General features: G+C 38.9%; 1 protein-coding gene across 6 annotated transcripts in view; it reads right to left on the reverse strand.

Annotated features, from left to right (window-relative positions):
• Nucleotides 1-20,314, reverse strand: part of grik1 (glutamate ionotropic receptor kainate type subunit 1) — a 212,577-nt gene that overhangs the window by 98,962 nt on the left and 93,301 nt on the right. For all 6 annotated transcript variants that reach the window (XM_008107619.2, XM_008107618.2, XM_003219044.3 and 3 more), the window contains exons 2-4: nt 12,181-12,348; nt 8,584-8,841; nt 1,797-1,978 (exon numbers count right to left, since the gene is read on the reverse strand). In XM_008107619.2, coding sequence (XP_008105826.2) covers nt 1,797-1,978; nt 8,584-8,841; nt 12,181-12,348 — 608 coding nt within the window. The remainder of the gene's footprint in view (nt 1-1,796; nt 1,979-8,583; nt 8,842-12,180; nt 12,349-20,314) is intronic.

Here is a 20,314-nt window from a genome sequence, read left to right on the forward strand (position 1 = left end):
GTTTATGTATCTGTGGAAGGACCAGGGTGGGAGAAGGAACTCTTGTCTGTTGGAGACCAGTGTGAATGTTGTCATTAATCACCTTGATTAGCATTAATGGCCTTGCCATCTTCATGTCCTGACTTTTTTTTTTTTTTTGGCCTGGGGGAATCCTTTGTTCGGAGGAGTTAGCTGCCCCTGATTAATTCATGTCTGGAATTCCTCTGTTTTCAGAGTGTTGTTCCTTAGTTGCTGTTCTGATTTTAGAGTTTTTTAAATACTGGTAGTCAGATTTTTTTTCAATTTCATGGTTTCCTCCTTTCTGTTGAAATTGTCCACATGCTTGTGGATTTCTATGGCTTCTCTATGTAGTCTGACATGATAGTTGTTAGAGTGGTCCAGCATTTCTGTGTTCCCTATTTTGAAAGTTCAAACTATTTTGAACTGTCTATAGCTCACTTGAAGGGTTCTTATTTCTTTCATCAACCTCCACTTTTCTTATGATTTCCCCCTTTAGTGGCAGAAGATCTATGTTTTTATAACATGCTGAGGGAATCTGATAATGCAGTCTTATTTACTTCGGTTTTGCTGTAAATGCACACCTAGTAAGGGAGTTGCAGTATTTTTTGCCAGCACACACAGCAACAATAGGATCAGTCAGTTAGCACAATCCCAATCTTTCTGAGCTTAAATTTTAGAGCAGCTGCTGTAGCCTGAGGGCCCTTCCACACAGCCATATAACCCAGAATATCAAGGCAGAAAAATCCCACAATATCTGCTTTGAACTGGGATAGCTGAGTACACACTGCCATATGTGGAATCAGTTTAAAGCAGATAATGTGGGATTTTATTCAGCTGTGTGGAAGGGGCCTGAGACTAAAAATCTGTGCTTCTTCCCTATCTTCCCCATACCGATGCTGCCAAGAATATCTAGCTACACCAGTGGTTCTCAACCTGTGGGTCCCCAGGTGTTTTGGCCTACATTTCTCAGAAATCCCAGCCAGTTTACCATCTGTTAGGATTTCTGGAAGTTGAAGGCCAAAACATCTGGGGACCCACAGGTTGAGAACCCTGAGCTAAACAGAAGATTGAGGAGAAAAGGACTAGGTAGACATAAAAATGCTCTGTAAAAGGAGGCACTGCTTCTTACACTGTAGATCCAGACCTAAAATGTAGTCCCCTTAGCTCAATGGTGGGGTCATGAAAAAAATGGCAACAGTAAAAGGTGCACTGTTTACAGTGGACTCTTCACAAAATGCTTCAACTGTACTTCATAAAAAAGGAAAATCAGCCTGTTTAGGACATCTTGCAAATGCTGATTTATTATCAGTAAATCATTGGTTTTAATACGTTTTTTATATTCTCAGGGTCACATTAAAAAAAATCTCAAAAAGAGGTTGCTAAAAAAAACCCCTGAAACACAAAGGGCCAAAATGGAAAAGTTTAAGAAGTTCCAAACTAAGGTGTGTCTTTATTGGTATTGAGATACTGTGCAAATGTGGGGCAGTGCTGTTACTGAGCCAGCTTTCACGGTTATTCTCATTTGCAGAGAGTTCTCACGAGGAAACACTTTTTCAGGAGGTTATACATGTCAGACATATCTTTTTTACACAGTATCTTTAGAGATGCCCAGATGAGTTTTTCTTGTCCAAGAGAGGCTCAGAGAGGTTTCCAATTTTAAGAATATCTATACTCAATGCTGTGATCATAAGTCAAAATCCAATTCACCTAAATGTAGTTTTAGTGCTTCTCAACAACTGAAAAACAGATGGCCTGAAAGCCTGATAGAAACAGATGGCCATTTGCCTCTTCCTTACCTGTTTAAGAATTTCTGCTGCTGTATCATGTGAGCAATCAAATATCACATAGAACTCTTTGCCCTTCTTCATCTCCTTGAGTAAAGGCCGGGCATCTTTATTCCCAGAGGGTAACTGGCGGATTTTTATTTTAATGTTGTATCTTGAAGGAGCTTTGATGAGTTCTTGGAGACGAATTAGACCTAGAAAATAACAACCAATCATTTAAATGACTGTTCTATGCAATGAATCTTTACTGTCATTTGGATTCCCCATTTAATTTAACATTCTACAATATATTTTAAATTTACTCCTTATAAAAACTTAATGTGCTAGTATATCATTTATCAGATCCTTCAGTGGTGATGTTTATGGAATGATTTTCCCTTTATGACCACATCTACCTAGAAAACATACAGCCTTCACATATGTTTCAGAATTTGTACTATAGAATTATTTCCCCCAGCATCTGATTGCTATTTAAAAGATCACATTGGAACAATTTTCCTTTAAGAGATAGTTTAAGATCAGCAATGAACCTACAAAGGAGGTTTTTACAAAATTTCTGTAAAGGAAGTTTTTATTTTTTGCAATGTTTCTGGGAAAATTCAATGACAGATGATTGTTGTGATGCAGGCACTTGGTATCCTAGCTAGAGAAATCCCTTTCCACCAAATCTTGAATGGTGGTCAATTCATAGGTAAAACTCATTGGCTCAATGGGTCTACTTTAATCAGGACAAACAATAGGTTTTAAGTTCTCATTTACATTGGCAGCAAAGTGAGAGAGCCAGGCATACAGGGGACCTGAAAGAAATCCAAGTCTCAAGAGAAAGATTGGCAATGTGAAGGGCACAGCATGATGATGGGCACAGTGCACAGCAAACTGAACAGATACGGAAGGGTTAAAGATGGAAGAAGGGAATGTGATCAGTGAGCATAGTAGGGAAGAGAAAGGGTGGACCAGGAGGAAGAAGAAGGGTTATAATGGGGTAATGTGAAGAGAGCAGAAGGAGACTAGGAAAGACAGCAGACAGTAAAGGACATACTTGTACTGTATCAGTCAGATGTGTCTTTCATTCTCACAGCTGTATCCTATGGATTCCTGGGATTTGTAGTTTGGTGAGGGATTCAGCACTCTCTGCTTGGCCGTTCAAGCAGTACAGTTCTTGGAGTTGAGTAGAGTTCTCTAGCAGACAATACCAAGGAGCTCTACAAACTACAAACCCTTCCTTCCAAAGGATGAACCCATACTGGATGGTTGTAAATGTAATCAAGTCAACTGTCAATTTATGGTGACCCACTCATTTCATAGGGTTTTCTTAGGCATGAATACTCAGGGGTGCTTTTGCCATGGCCTTCCTCTAAAATAGTTTCCCAAATGGTTTGAGCCCAGCCTACTTAGCAGACCACATTTCCTCATATGAGCCCTGAGGCCATCAGGAAAAGCCCTACTTTCTGTCCCACCATTGTCACAAGCGTGTTTGGTAGGAATAAGAGAGAAGGCCTTCTTGGTGGTGGCCCTGCAGCTCTGGGAACTTCCTCCCTAAAGAGGTTAACACAACCCCCTTGCTGCTTACTTTTCAGAAGCAAGTAAAATCCTACTTTTGGAAGCAGGCCTTTCCTGAACAAGAACAATTAGGTAGATAGTTACCTGTGATGTGCAATGTGTGAACCATATAGTAGACCTTTGACAATGGCATTGTTTACGGCCTAAAGGAGTGGATATTACTGAGGCTTTTAACCTGAATGTCTAATTTCTGTTCTGTGTTAGTCGTTTTATGGGTTTTATGGGTATCGGGGTTCTAAGTTATTAATTTTATGAATATTGTGATTTGTAATTGTGTTTTTCTGTTATGTAAGTACTTTCTCATTTTTTATGTTGTACGCCGCTTTGAGTCCCATTCTGGGAGAAAGGTGGGATAGAAATAAATAAATAAATAATATTTAATGTTTGTGCTCCTCCAATTTTGGACTTCAGCTCCCAGAAATCCCAGCTAGCTTACCAGCTGTTAGGAATCATGGGAACTGATGTCCAAAACATCTGGAGGAGCACGATTTGAGAAACTCTGCTTTAAAATGGACCCTATAGTACCTGGTATTCTCTGGCAGTCTCCCATTCAAGTACTTAGTAGTTAAAGCAGGCATGGGCAAACTTCTGCCCTCAGGTGTTTTGGACTTCAATTCCCACAATTCCTAACAACCGGTAGGCTGTTAGGAATTGTGAGAGTTGAAGTCTAAAACACCTGGAGGGGCAAAGTTTGCCCATGCCTGAGTTATAGTGATCTCAAACTGCCATGTATGTGTAGACCAGGGGTCCCCAAACTAAGGCCCGGGGACCAGATGCGGCCCTCCAAGGTCATTTACCTGGCCCCTGCCCTCATTTATAATATAATATTTTTATATCAGTTTTAATAATATAATATATTGTATATACATGTGATATTGGTAATAATATTATCATTTTATACAATATAATATTAATAATAATACCATGTAATAATATTAATTATATGTTAAATATTACATATAATATTACAGTATAGTGGTATAGTTAGTTCAATATAGTAATATATAATGCTAATATTGTGCTATGCTAATAATATAATATATTGTATGTACATACAGCTGCTCTGAGTTCCCTTCAGGGTGAGAAGGGTGGGATATAAATGTAGTAAATAAATGTAGTAAATGAATAAATAAACAATTTTGGACTTAGGCTCGCCCAAAGTCTGAAATGACTTGAAGGCACACAACAACAACAATCCTAATCAACCTGACTATCTCATTGGCCAGAAGCAGGCCCACATTTCCTATTGAAATCCTGATAGGTTTATGTTGGTTAAAATTATTTTCATTTTTAAATATTGTATTGGTCTTTCATTGTTATTGTTGTTGTTTAGCACTACAAATAAGATATGTGCAGTGTGCATAGGAATTTTTTTGTTTTTTTGTTTTGTTTTGTTTTTTCAAATGATAATTTGGCTCCTCAACAGTCTGAAGGATGGTGGGTCAGCCCTCTGCTTTAAAAGTTTGAGGACCCCTGGTGTAGAGTATATGAATACATGTTTGCCACAATGAGACGCAACCAGGGGAGGAGTTCAGAGGCTATTTCTAACTAGTTCAAGACGGGAACCAGAGGCAGTTTCAACAACATTCGGACTAGAAAACCCAAATAAGCCTCCCATTATCATATGCTGCCTTTACAATAACAATTTTGCCACCACCACCACAATTCCTGTAATTAATCAAATAGAAATTTTCCTCCATCTCACTCACTTATACATAAATACAAACCCATATATACCAATCTGTTTTCAAAACCAAAAGAAAATATGCTTTTAAATTAATTTTTTTTCAATTAAAGTGAGAACTGCATCCCTCTAACAAATTATAATTATGGAAACAACTCCTTAGCAACGCAGTCTGAGAGGGCACATTTGATATTATTTCCTATGTTAACCTACTTAGCATCTCTCTGCATATAAACTGCATTCATAGAATGCAAAGTAAAGTATAAAACAACATAAAGTACTATCAGCTCTAAAGAAGCTATCAGCATTTGCTCAAGGCCTCACATTGCAATGGGAAAATTGACTTTTTGCATTGGTAGATTGACTCTCTCCTTTCAGTTTTTAAGCATCCACACACCAATGCAAAATATGAACCATTATGAGTATTCAAGCAGAAACTGTAGTAGGCACTACACAAAGCGTCATCTGCAGAAGCTTCAAACTACCACATTCAAGTTCACAGACTTCCTGAAAGGACTTTTTACATAGCTGATGAGCAAGCAGAGGGAATATATGCAAATCTACAGTCTGGCGGTATTAAATTGCAAGGAAACCCCATTGCTTCTTCAGCCACTGTGACACAAGTTATATTAACAGAGAAAAATGGTGCTTCAGGCACAATAATTTCAGGTGTAATTTCCGTTTACTGATAAGAACTCCTTGGCTCAAAATGACTGCATTGTCATGCAGGGTCCTAGAGCAACAAAGGTTCATGCCACAGCCATTAGTGAATTTTAGGTGGGGAAAATGGAATTGATTAAGGAAAATGTCTGATCTATCAGTGGATGGTCGGACAACATGGTACCTTTTCTATTATCTAAAAATATTACATTAATGGAATAAGACAAGAAAATATCCCTTGAAGAAAAGTAGTATAATACATTTTTTCACAGTCTAGCTTTTTTCACCCCACTCTCTAATTCTCAGCCTTGATGTAACATCCAGGGGTGGTTCCATACAGCAGAAAAATCCATGCCAACCTGGGTTTTAAAAACCCCAGGTTGAGGCGGACTGTAGTCACACACCAGCCCCAAAAACCTGCACTTTCTGAAGGGGGTGTCTAGATGTCCTCCTGGTACCTTGTGGGAGAACACTGAGACACCCAAATCACCCTCCAGAAAGGGCTTTAAAAAATAAAATAACTTACCTAGCCAGCATTTCCCTCCTACCGGAGTTCTCCTGGCGCATAGAAATGATGCCCCACATAAAAATCCAGGAGCTTGAACATTTTGCGAGCTGCCTGGATGCGCCCCAGGAGCCAGACTACACTTTACTTCTCTGTGTGTGTTTGTGTACAATGAATGTCTTTAGGTGCTCTGTCTACTTATGGTAACCCATGAATTTCATAGGGTTTTCTTAGACAAGGAATAGTCAGAGATGGTTTTTCCATTTTCTTCCAATAAAATATAGTTTACAGCACCTGTTATTCATTGGGTGTTTCCCATCCAGCTACTAACCAGGGCTGGCTCTGCTTAGCTTCTAAGATCAGAAAGGATTTGGTGGAATTTTTTCATTCCTCAACAACTTTTAACTTGAGCAGGAAGTATGGCTACAACATACATCATGTTTTGGTTGCACTCAAAATTTCTATGCACATTAGAATATACCACACTAGAATACCATTTATACTACTAGACTATGAAAGAGAAGAAATTATTTATATGTACAAGAGATACACAGGATTAAGGATGTAGACAACCCATTTTCCAACTTGTTTACTATGTAGGAATCCCTGAAACAATTTTCAGGTCTGAAGAAACTCCTGCAAAAAAACTAAGCATATCTACAAGTCTAAAAAAGTGTATTTCCCCCCTAATCACAATATCTCCCAGAACCCATGGCAACTTTTGATGGAACTGTGAGATTCTGGGGAACCTCAGTTAAGAAATGCTGCCATAGATGCTGGATAAATAGATCAGATATTTGAAGATAATCTATGCAGGCAGGTTGGCAAAGAGAAGGAAGGGCGATTTTAATTGGGACAGAGGAGAATTTAAACTTTCTAATTTGTTATACAAGATCAGCTCTGCAAGGAAATTGTTTTAGCTTAAGGTTATTTCATAGGAGATTAATATTTTGTAACACTACTTATGAAATAATTCTCAAACAGCATTCTTTTGGAAACATATAACAGGCATAATTGTTTTAAACAAAGTGACATGGTTAAACTTAGAAATGGTTTCTAATTGCCTCTAAATGTTATAATTTAATTTTATTATTCTACTTTAAATGTCCATTTTAATTTTGTATTTTTTAAGATATCAAATAGCTGCATATTTGTAAAGCCGGCCTGAGTCCCCTTCGGGGTAGAAAAAGACAGGATAGAAATATCGCAAATACATAAATAAATAAATATAAATGGAACCATGGGTCTATAGTTAAATTTTTGAATCTGAGGTTGTTACAAACATTCTGCCCAGCACTAATAAAGTTTCTTAATTAATTGTATTTATTTAATTAATTACTATGTTCAAGGTAATAATTTCAAAATACAAAACTTCATCAAGGTGGATTACTAGCAATAATAAATTAAAACGTCAACAACAAAACTCGGCACACACAAACATATATCCCAACTCTTCTCCTCAAAATTTTCCACTGCTTTAAATGTTATTTTTCCTATTTTTTCAATTCTCTTCTATATAAAAACTGGCATATCTCTCTCTCTCTCTCTCTCTCTCTCTCTCTCTTTTGGTATAATATCAAGAAGCATATTTAACAGTGTAGAAATTTAAATCTAAAATTCCAGAATTCCACACTAACTCCAAAACTCCTTTGAATTAGCTATGTTACTAAAATTCATATACATATTTTGACATTTGCCATAATTAATGCCATAGAATCCATATAATAGCTCTTAACAGAGTTGTCATTTTAGAGTTGCTAAAAAAGAGAGTCTATTTTATGAGCAGGGAAGTCTTCACTCAGAAAACATCCATGTCTTCTCTACAGAGGTGATGTTGGAACTAATGCTTTTATGTCAAGCTGCTTTGAGTCCATTTTGGGGACAACGCAGGGTTTAAATAAATCAAAAAAATATTTTGACTGCCATTCTGAATTTTCATGAATCCTAAGGAAGCAATCACTACAATTTCAAGAGACCAGTTGAGCAAATTAAAGAGCCAAGTGCTGTTCCTTCTGTTTCCAAAATAATATCTATACATTATAGGCACTCCATGACAACTCATGGAACCACCAAAGTAGTTTTAAGGCACACACATATGACAGTAGCCTTGATACAACAATACAAAATATATTTAAATGACAGTAGGAAGAAACATATGGGAAAGGAGACCACAAAAATATCATGATAGAAACTATGCATTCTTTGTGGGCTGATGTTTGCAGGGAGAACATGAGGTAGGAGGAGAAAGAATGGAATAGACTATCCTTGAAAACAGAACAGCTAGTTGATTGGAGCACTCAAGAGGAACACCCCACACTGCAAATTTCTGTGTGACACCCTCCTTGTTAATAAACCAAGCACTGTCTTATCAAATGTTCCATGAGGTCTACCTGTACTGTCTTCATATACTACAGTTACTATCTTCCAGTTGTAATGTAGCACCAAATCCAAAACTGCCCGGCTGATGGCTGCATAGTCTGGGTAGAGGTTGATGTAAAAGGAGTCTTTGTTATCCACTGTGGGATGTTTCCATCGGGTCTGTATGTGTGGAACTTCAAGTGCATTGCAAATAGATTGCACTGCGCTGACTGATGAACTATGGGATGGTCCAAACAGTGCAGCTACCCCAAGAGCAAGTTGATCACATGCTGTATGAAAAAAAATGGGGGGGGGGGGAGAAGAAAGAGAAATAATGTCAAATTAGTATTATTTTCCTTGTCTGCTCTAGAGCTTGGAAAACTTTGTTTTTGCACTACACCTCCCAGCATCCCCCTGTCAATAGGGTCAGTGGATGGGACATTCTAAAAGAAGAAGTGTAAATCGAAAGATGTTGTTGTTTATTCGTTAAGTAGCTTCCGATTCTTTGTGACTCATAGACCAGCCCATGCCAGAGCTCCCTGTTGGCCGTGGCCACCCCCAGCTCCTTCAAGGTCAAGCCAATCACTTCAAAGATACCATCCATTCATCTTGTCCTTGGTGGCCCCTCTTCCATTTTCCTTCCATTTTCCCCAGCATTATCTTCTCCAAGATTTCCTGTCTTCTCGATATGTGGCCAAAGTACTTCATCTTTGCCTCTAATATCCTTCCCTCCAGTGAGATCATAGCAATCCTTTTTTTTAGCCCCACTATTGGTTGAATTTTCCAAAAATTCATGAAACACAAAAATAAAGCAATAATATTAAATACCTTTAACAGGACTAACTTCAAATCCCCTGTTCCTAATAGGGACACATTTCACAACTCCAACGCTACTCTATCAATCTCTTCATCAAATGAAAGCTTTATGAATGATGGTTCATGTCAGAGTGAACATAAATATATATAACATTTCCTCTCAGTAGGAACCATAAGAATTTTCAAGCTACCTGACAAATTACAGTCTTTGAATATTGCAGTTTGTTAACGTTAAGCCAAATGTTCATAAAGGATACTATTATTCATGATGACATTTTCCATGTTGCAAGTTGCATTCATGTCACCCAGTTGAAGGCTAAGGCAGAGGTATAGATTTGTAGCTTAATTATGCATAATTATGCATAAGAATATTTTTATTAAACATAGAAATCTAATGATATGAATGAAAAAAAACATTATGAGTGATGAAACTGAGACAACTAAGTTAATAATTTTAAAAGAAAGACTTCAGTCATTTCAAATGATACATTGGATTCAAGTTTATAACTGTTGTTGTTTTCAAACTCAAGCTCTGTCTTAAAGGAGAGGTTAGAGAATTTTTTCCTACAGTTTTTAAAATATCTATGTGCTAATCCCAATAGCTTCACCTGTGTGTAGACGGATTAGATTTCAAGTATCTTTAATGAATTAATATGGAATCACATTTAATAGGAATGAACAGGTTTCAACAAAAATGGGGAGGGAGAGTTTAATGCAGAAATGCAAAATGTTCCACTCGTAAACCTTGGAGTGCTTTACGAAGAGTTTAGCATGCAGTAAGGAAGCCAAGCGCTTATGCAACCACACACTTGATGGCAACTCCAAGCACATTTATCATAATTTTCTGAAGCTTCCTTATGTAAAGTGCATAACAGAAAGCTGGCAAATGGGAACAGAGTTGCAACCTGAATATGGGCTTCATAATGTGCCAGCTGTGACTCGCACCAACTCAAGCCACCATCTCAGCAAGCCAGTTTAGTTAACACAAATTGATTCTCAGTTATTATGGATTGTTTCATTTTATCACTTCAGGGAACTCGCCAAGAAGGAAGGCTCTGCTTAAAGCAAACAAGGCTGGTCTAGCTCGGAAAGGTTATCACAGAAATGACTTCTTTGACTTCATGTTGCATGTTTCAATGTTTCAAAGATGTGTTTATTATTGAGTTATTGCCATTAGCTTACACAATATTTTACACAATAACAGAAGCAAAAAGTGAAACTTCTGGAAGAAATTGACACTCCAAATTTGGAGTGGAAACAATGAAAAGAGGAAAGTGAGTGAGAAATTAGCAGAGCTGAGAAATCCACTGTATCATCATGAGGTACTTATACCTCATGCACAAAGGGCTAAGACAGAGCGGCAGTTTTTAAGCTATTTATTACATTGCTCCACATGATGTTAGACAAGCAGGGGTCTAACAATTTATCTTTCTTTTTCTTTTTTTTTGCTTGTCTCTGAAGTACCGATGCTTAACTGACACATCATCCAATTTACCTGCACACCAGAAGACTTGACTCGTGAAAAAATGACTAGGGAGTGTCGATTTTCTTAAACACAGGTACACCTTGTACAGTTCTTATTGGCATGTAACATATAAATGGCAATTTACCTTGAATAAACTATTCCTTATTTCTGTGGAATAAGTATCTGCATTTTTCCCAGGGTCTATATGTGGCATTACTACCAAAATATTAAGATAAAATTCAGGGTATGTTATTCAAATGTATTCACAGAGCAAGATCTTTCCGTTTCTTCTACATTTCTAACTATCACATAGTTTTAGGAGAAATGAAATTAATTTTGCAATACTGTCAATTTTGACTATATTTCACATAAATATATTTGGAACTTGTAATATAATGCAGTAATGGGTATTTATGCTAGGTTCCACAGTTTCTACTATGGGCAAAAAGGCTTGATTTAAAATATTTTACAAGCACTCATGCTCGCTCATATGGGGGAGCAATATTAATAGAAAATCTAATCTCTCAAAGTATTGAGAGTATTGTCATAGTGAAGAGTAGACCCTCCACTTTCAGGGAGGTTTGGGTGCAGGACCCCTGTGAAAGTAAAACAAACTGTTAATTAAAAACCCTAATTGAACATAGATTCAAGGCTGGAGCACCTACAAATGCCTAGAGAAATGTTTTCTTTTGAAATTTCTAGGTCCTCCAGTGCAACTCTGTGGACAATGTCTGCTGGAGACCTATGGATAACATATTAATCAAATCTGCAAATAATCAACTCTGCAAAAATTAAACCCACAAATCTGGAGAGTTGACTGTACATCAATACACAAATCCATTTAATGATGCTTGCAGATTAAACTTTGAAATATCAAATATCCCACACTGTAGAAAGACTGCTCACTATAAAGCAGGGAAGAGATTATATATTTGATTTTCTGTCAAACTCTATTAGTATCAGGAGCTAAATATTAGCAAAGAATTTTGTCTCAGTGTTGCTCTCTAGATATTTCAATATTGCTAGCAATTACAGCCATTTTAAATCTTGTGCAAAGCAAATAATTTGATTGTATCAATTATGCAGCAAAAATCTACTATGTTTGAAGATATATGATCTGGTCACAGCTTACCCTGGGGGGGAAGTCCACAGATAAATTTAGCCATAGTATTCCCCACATACCATTGAAAGAACAGAGAGAACCTTCATAAACAGGTGCAATTGGGCTTGGTCCCCATGTGAACCGCTCACAGTTCCCTTGGGGAATGGGTTATAAATGTATTATTATTATTATTATTATTATTATTATTATTATTGCAAAGAGTAATTACAATTCTGAACTACTCACCTCGTCTTGACGCTTCAAAACTATCAAAGAGATTAATTCTCTGGATGTCATAGGTTAATGTGGTATTAGGCATCAGTGTTCTGTTCCGGTTAATATTGGTAACTGCAAATTTGAAAGCTAACTCTTCAACATTAAGAGGTTCATTTTCCATAGTTTCGAATATCCCTCCTGAAAAAGTGAAGAGATAAAAGAAAATTATCAATCCCCCTTTTAGACTGCCATTATATACAACATATTACCAATTATAAGTAATGCCAACCTCACAATACGGAATTGGAGAAAAACAGGGGAACAGCTTTATTTACTTTATTATATCCCTGGTATTCATATGATGACTTTAGTGCACTGTATCTCATGACAGAGAATGCTGAGAGTAACACAGTTCCAGACCAAGAGGTAAATTTATTTCCAAATCAAACCTGACAAAATAACATTACAAGTTAGGCATCCCTAACTTTGAAATCCAAAATCTGAAATTTTCAAAAATCTGAAACTTTTTTCTGGAAGCTACCATTTCTTTCTTTGAGACAGAGGCTACAGTGCTCTATCTCATTCATTCACAAGGCAGAATCAGGCTTCTCTGAGATCTCCTGTACTACATTTTCCCCATATCAGGTTTCTTATAACCTCAGTCTCTCTCCAGCCTTGCATTTCATGCATAATACAAGGAGTGAATGAAAGAGACAGGAGGCTGGAAGGAGATGTTCATCTGCAAAATGGTGGCAGGAATGGATGCTCACAGAGCACTACACTTGGATCCCTGCCATTTCACAGATCTTCAGTCTCTCTTCAGCGTCATGTTGAGAACACAAGCCGAGAACAAATGAAACCCAAGACTCAAGGGAGATGTGAGGTGGAGAGAGATCCAAGGATCTGTGACCTCGATGGAGGCATGGTTATCCAAGAACTCATTATGCACATGCAAATATTCCAAAATCTGAACCGCTTCTGGTCCTAAGCATTTCTATAGGTTCCCATGGATACAGGAGTTGTATAAAAAGAAAGAAGCAAATATTTGAAGACTGACTTCCATAAACAGCATTGAAATGCAAGTGGACTGGTGCAGAGAGATTGTTATTCCATCAGTCTGGTAGAAAGCTGATTTTGGCATTAGTCTAGTAGTCTAGAGACTAGTAGTCTGTTGCCTTCCTGTTCTGCCCATTAGCTTCCAAAAACAACATCAAAATATAGCCTATTAACTGTTGTGGGCATATTCCTAAGACAGCCAGGTTATTACAGTCGTAATGTGACCAGATGCACAAAACTGGTAATATTTTTCAGATCAGAGGTCAGAAACCTTTGCTCCTTGTAGTATTATAGACTATTTGTTCTACAATCCTTTGCCAAACTAGCTGGGGCTTCTGGAAGTCAAAAATCACTAGAATCATAGAATCATAGAATAGTAGAGTTGGAAGAGACCACATGGGCCATCTAGTCCAACCCCCTGCTAAGAAGCAGGAAATCGCATTCAAAGCACCCCCGACAGATGGCCATCCAGCCTCTGCTTAAAAGCCTCCAAGGAAGGAGCCTCCACCACGGCCCCGGGGAGAGAGTTCCACTGTCGAACTGCTCTCACAGTGAGGAAGTTCTTCCTGATGTTCAGGTGGAATCTCCTTTCCTGTAGTTTGAAGCCATTGTTCCGTGTCCTAGTCTGCAGGGCAGCAGAAAACAAGCTCCCTCCCTCCTCCCTATGACTTCCCCTCACGTATTTGTACATGGCTATCATGTCTCCTCTCAGCCTTCTCTTCTGCAGGCTAAACATGCCCAGCTCTTTAAGCCGCTCCTCATAGGGCTTGTTCTCCAGACCCTTAATCATTTTAGTCACCCTCCTCTGGACGCTTTCCAGCTTGTCAACATCTCCCTTCAACTGTGGTGCCCAAAATTGGACACAGTATTCCAGGTGTGGTCTGACCAAGGCAGAATAGAGGGGGAGCATAACTTCCCTGGATCTAGACGCTATTCCCCTATTGATGCAGGCCAGAATCCCATTGGCTTTTTTAGCAGCCGCATCACATTGTTGGCTCATGTTTAACTTGTTGTCCACGAGGACTCCAAGGTCTTTTTCGCACACACTGCTGTCAAGCCAGGCGTCCCCCATTCTGTATCTTTGATTTCCATTTTTTCTGCCGAAGTGAAGTATCTTGCATTTGTCCCTGTTGAACTTCATTTTGTTAGTTTTGGCCCATCTCTCTAGTCTGTCAAGATCGTTTTGAATTCTGCTCCTGTCTTCTGGAGTGTTAGCTATCCCTCCCAGTTTTGTGTCGTCTGCAAACTTGATGATCGTGCCTTCTAACCCTTCGTCTAAGTCGTTAATAAAGATGTTGAACAGAACCGGGCCCAGGACGGAGCCCTGCGGCACTCCACTTGTCACTTCTTTCCATGATGAAGACGACGCATTGGTGAGCACCCTTTGGGTTCGTTCGCTTAGCCAATTACAGATCCACCTAACCGTAGTTTTGTCTAGCCCACATTTTACTAGTTTGTTTGCCAGAAGGTCGTGGGGGACTTTGTCGAAGGCCTTACTGAAATCCAGGTACGCTACATCCACAGCATTCCCTGTATCGACCCAACTCGTAACTCTATCGAAAAAAGAGATCAGATTAGTCTGGCATGACTTGTTTTTGGTAAATCCGTGTTGACTATTAGCAATGACCGCATTTGTTTCTAAGTGTTCACAGACCACTTCCTTAATGATCTTTTCCAGAATTTTGCCTGGTATTGATGTGAGGCTGACCGGACGGTAATTGTTTGGGTCGTTCTTTTTCCCCTTCTTGAAGATAGGGACCACATTCGCCCTCCTCCAATCTGCTGGGACTTCTCCCGTTCTCCAAGAACTCTCGAAGATAATTGCCAGTGGTTCTGAAATACCTTCCGCTAGTTCCTTCAGTACTCTTGGGTGTAGCTGATCTGGCCCTGGGGACTTGAATTCGTTTAGAGAGGCCAAGTGTTCCTGGACAACTTGTTTCCCTATTTGGGGTTGGATTTCCCCCAATCCTTCGTCCATTCCGTGTTGCTGAGGTTGAAGATGGCTTTCTTTTTCTGAGAAGACCGAGGCAAAGAAGGCATTAAGTAGTTCTGCCTTTTCCCTGTCGCCATCATCCCATCTTCTCCTTGCAGTGGCCCTATCGCCTCCTTTTTCTTCCTTTTTCTACCAACGTAAGCAAAAAAGCCTTTTTTGTTGTTTTTTATGTCCCTGGCAAGCCTGAGCTCATTTTGCGCTTTAGCCTTGCGAACCTTTTCCCTACAGGTGTTGGCTATACGTTTGAATTCTTCTTTGGTGATTTCTCCCCTTTTCCACTTCTTGTGCATGTCACTTTTGAGCTTTAGCTCAGTTAGAAGTTCTTTGGACATCCATTCTGGCTTCTTTGCACTTGTCTTATTTTTCTTCTTTGTTGGCACTGTTTGCATTTGCGCCTTGAGTATTTCACTTTTGAAAAACTCCCATCCATCCTTAACTCCCTTGTTTTTTAATATCGGCGTCCATGGAATGCCGCTCAGTAATTCCTTCATTTTTTGGAAGTCAGCTCTCTTAAAGTCCAGAATGCGTGTTTGACTTGTCTTAGTTTCAGCATTCCTTTGTATTGCAAACTGCAGGAGCACATGGTCACTTGCCCCTAAGGATCCAACCACTTCAACTGTATTGATCAGGTCTTCCACATTTGTTAAGATTAGATCAAGAGTTGCTGATCCCCTTGTTGCCTCTTCTACCTTCTGGACCATAAAATTATCTGCAAGGCAAGTGAGGAATTTGTTGGACTTTGTACTCTTGGCTGAGTTTGTTTTCCAGCAGATATCGGGATAATTGAAATCGCCCATGACTACTATATCTCTTCTTTGTGCCTGTTTGGTCAGCTGTTGACAGAAGGCTTCATCAAGTCCTTCATCCTGACTCGGAGGTCTGTAGTAGACACCCACGACAAGATCTTTTTGAGTCCCGGTTCCCTTGATTCTTATCCAGATGCTTTCAAGCTGGTTTCCCGGATTACAGTCTTGCATTTCTTCTGCAACGTAACTGTTTTTGACATATAAAGCTACTCCCCCTCCTCTCCCCTTTGTTCTATTTCTGTGAAAGAGGTTATAGCCCTCAATGGTTAAATTCCAGTGATGGGAGTCATCCCACCAGGTTTCACTAGGAACCCAAACATTGCCCTCACCTGCTTTAGCTAATGTCAATGTCATTCCAAGGATTCCTGATAATGTAGGTCTGGACAAATGCATAATAAATGGCATATCTGGTTCCTTAAACGGGAGCTTCTAACTGCAGTTCTTGATTTGCATGTATAATTTACTCATTTAGTGCTAGCCTCCAGAGAATACTTCAAATGTTCCATTCACTTATTCTCCCGTATGAAATTTACAACTCACGTAATGCTTTATATTTCCCCGTCAACAAAATATAATCTCCTAATGTACTGCAAGGGCTCACTTGATTTTGTCACTGGTATAGAGTAGCATAGCCATTATCTGACAATCAGGAAATGGAAATACACAGGAGAGTTACAACCTGCTTTACATTTCAACTCAGCAGTCGCAATGTTAATAAATCTTAGAAGAAAGCAGGACTGAGATGTCATACACATCTAGCTGTTTTTTTAAAGTAATCAATAGCAGGTTTAAGTGTTTAAAGAGTATGTAATCACATTTTAAATAATTTTGCTATTATTTACTCCTGATATACTACAGCTACTTCATAATTCTTTAACCAATAATTCTTTCAGATAATGAATATTGGTATTAATTTAGCAACCAAAATATTGGTCCTTTGGTTGACTTGAATTTAACTTTTTCCAACAGTACTTAATTTGGATTATAGTACTAACTACTGGATAATGTCAGTTGGATCTGCTTTTTAGTGTTCATCATATTTTTCTCTATCACAAGTTTGATAATTTCTGGAAGATTTATATCTACATGTTCCCTCAAGCCATCAAAAAATATTTGACAGCTCCACTGTTAGGCAGATCACAAACCAATTTCTGTTTCTACTATTCTGCCAGCATTTTGACTCAAATGATTTGACAGACACTTTTTCTGGACAACAGAAACACATTTCCCTGAGATTCTGCATTGGGGAGTATAGCTATGGGCACATCATTATCTTTTGGCAGTTAACTTGTTGCTGCAACACTCCCCAAACATACCATAAAGTCATGTAGTCCTCACTCATCCAAAACAACAATTTCTACACTGTTGGAGAGCATGGGGTTTGTGGTGACACATCCAACCCTCTTTCTGTATCTAGGCATTCTGCAAAAATTAATTTCCAGGACCTTATAGGGAAAGGGCTGGACACATCACCACACATATATTTTGGCAGCTTGAAAATGGCCATTCTGGCAGAAGCTGTGCCACTTAAAAAGCAGGTTTGGAGGAGTCATCTGGCTGGTGTGGTATATCATAACAGACAGTTGCATTATCATATATCAGACTTAAGAACATCACAGGTGCTGAACAGGATGGGTTCTGTTTTGTACAATTGGTAACTTGGAGCCTTTCTACACAGCCCTAAAATTCAGGCTAAAAAACGGATTAATTGGAGGTGTCCAAATGATGTTTCAGGCTAATCTGTTTCAAACTGGAGTAAATCAAATTAGGTTGAGTTCTGCATCTTTACAGGTGAGGGCCCTGCGTGGACTAACCCCAGGATTGCTTTTGCAGTCCTGGGGGTCAGTCCCTATAGTCATCCTGCTTCTTCAGACTCCCAAAAGCCTAGAGGAGTGGAATGCACCCCCCAAATCCCCCATTACCTCCCCCAAATCTTACCTAAGGGGCCTGCCAGCTGCCTCCCCCTCACCTCTTGAAGCGTCATTCTGATGCAACTACAAATTCCTCCGTAAGGGCCTTTGTGGCTGGCAGGCCCCTTGGGTAAGTTTTGGAGCAGGGAATTGGGGGCTGGAGGGCATCTAGCCACCCCCCCCCCCCGAGGGAAAGCCCAGGTGTGTAGGAGGGGATGGGGATTGAAACCCAGGCCCCTTCTACACTGCCATATAAAATCCAGATTATCTGCTTTGAACTGGATTATATGGCAATGTAGAAGGGGCCGCAGGAAGAAGCAGGTTATTTTAATCTGCTTCCTCCAGGGTTTTAGGAGGGCCCTCAGTGCCTACAAAGCTATAGAAAAGATTCCAGACAAAACACATAGAAGCATTTTAAACAACTAGTAGATAATATTGCCTGAAATAATGTGTGTCCTAATGTGGTGAAAAACAACCCTAGCTGTCTTTTTCTCCTCCAGTGGTACTGCAAGAAAGTCAGAGGTGTCCATGTCTGGTTTTGATTTGTCAAAGCATCATATCTTTGATTTCTAGCCTGTCATGGACAGCTTGGATAGCAAAGACAAAAGATGCTTGATGAGCCAGCAGAGGAGATAGAGGCCAGCAGCTTCCAGCAGTCTGTCATGCCTACCCCAGCCACTGCTGAAGATGAGCCCTCAGGTGAAGCAAGTACTTCACAGCAGTCTGTGCAAACTCCAGTGGGCGAAGCTAAGCAAGCAAGTCTTGGCAAGCTTCAGAAGGTTTAAATATACTCACACCCTTAGAGTGTCAATTACAGCAGGTGGGGCTTTGCAGGCCTCTTGGGTTATCATTACTCATATAGCAGCTGAGATCCTGACCCAGAAGATCAACGCAAGCATTCTGATGCTGTGAACAATAATGAGCATTCATTATTTGACACTAGTCCAACACCCATTTGTTCCTGACCTCAGACCTATCTCTGTTGCTTTTTTGGCTTGACTTCAAAGGAATTCAGCTTTAGCTTCTTGGGCTTTGGATATTGGCATTGGCTCATACCTGTTATTGCTTGGATCTTGTGCTTCTAATTTTAGACTTAAATTGTGGACATCCCAACTTGACCTTCAAGGACTCCTGTATCTGGCTTCTTGACTTTCAACTGGTTTACTCATTTCTACTCTTTGTTTTTGGACTGAGTTTTTGATAAAATGGATGTGTTTACAACACAACCAGTGGTTCATTTTAATTTTGGTTCACTGGAGTAATTCATCTTCATAAACCATAATTTGAAGCTGGCTTCTTATAAACTATAGGTAGGGCAAATCACAGCTTTTAATGGTGTATCAAGATGTTTTTCATAGAAATGATAAAATTAAACTTTGTTAACTTCTTACGGTTATGCTGGAGAGGAACGGGAGGCCACTATCGGTTTTGCTAGGATAAACCATGATACATGATTGCAGACATTATTGTCTGACAACTTGTACTGCATCTGTTCATTCTAACATGTAAATTAAAGAAATAGTTAAATTACTGATCTTATTCTAGTTCGTTAGCTTTGCTCTTGACTCCAACCTATTACCTAAATGTGCAAGCTAGTTATGAGATTATTCATTTTCAATTGTTTCATCATTTTGTCTTTGAAAGTAAAATATTTAATTCATTCTATGAGCTTTCTTGTAGAACAAAACATATTTCTAGTATATTTATTGTATTTCTGTATGCATAAGTCATAACTCGTTTATTCCAATATTTGCTCAATATCTCACAAGCTGTGGATCCTAGCATTCAGCTTGACTGTGAAATGGAGAATTAATGCAGTAACCTTGATAGAGAACCCATAAAAAAGTCACATGCTGTATATCAGATGCTACATTTAGGTAAACATAATTAGTGTACATAATACTCGCTAAGAGCTACAAGAAATAAACTTAATATGCATTTAAAGTAAAACTCAAAGGCCTGGCTAAAAATGGTCCAATTGTTTTTTATTGGAAGCATGTGATATTTAATCATTCCACGGCATAGATGGGAATCATGTGGCCTTCCAGTTAAGGTTGGACTGCAACTCCCAAAAGCTCTAGTGAGAAATACTGGAAGCTGAAGTTCAATAACATTTGAAGGACCATACGAATTTCACCCCAAGGATGAGCAAAGTGTTTCCCCAGCTGGTGTTGAACTACAATTCTCATTATCCCTCATTATTGCCAATTCCAGCAGGAGTTATAGGAGTTGGATTTCAGCCACATATGGAAGACCATAGATTCTAACTCTTACTCAAACACCAAAATGTTGTTGATAATAATAATAATAATAATAATAATAATAATAATAATAATAATTTTATTTCTTACCCGCCTCTCCTTGTGGCTCAAGGCAGGTTACAGAATATTTCTCTTACT

The sequence above is a fragment of the Anolis carolinensis genome, chromosome 3 (genome assembly GCF_035594765.1).
Source record: "Anolis carolinensis isolate JA03-04 chromosome 3, rAnoCar3.1.pri, whole genome shotgun sequence".
In the NCBI taxonomy this organism is placed as follows: domain Eukaryota; kingdom Metazoa; phylum Chordata; class Lepidosauria; order Squamata; family Dactyloidae; genus Anolis; species Anolis carolinensis.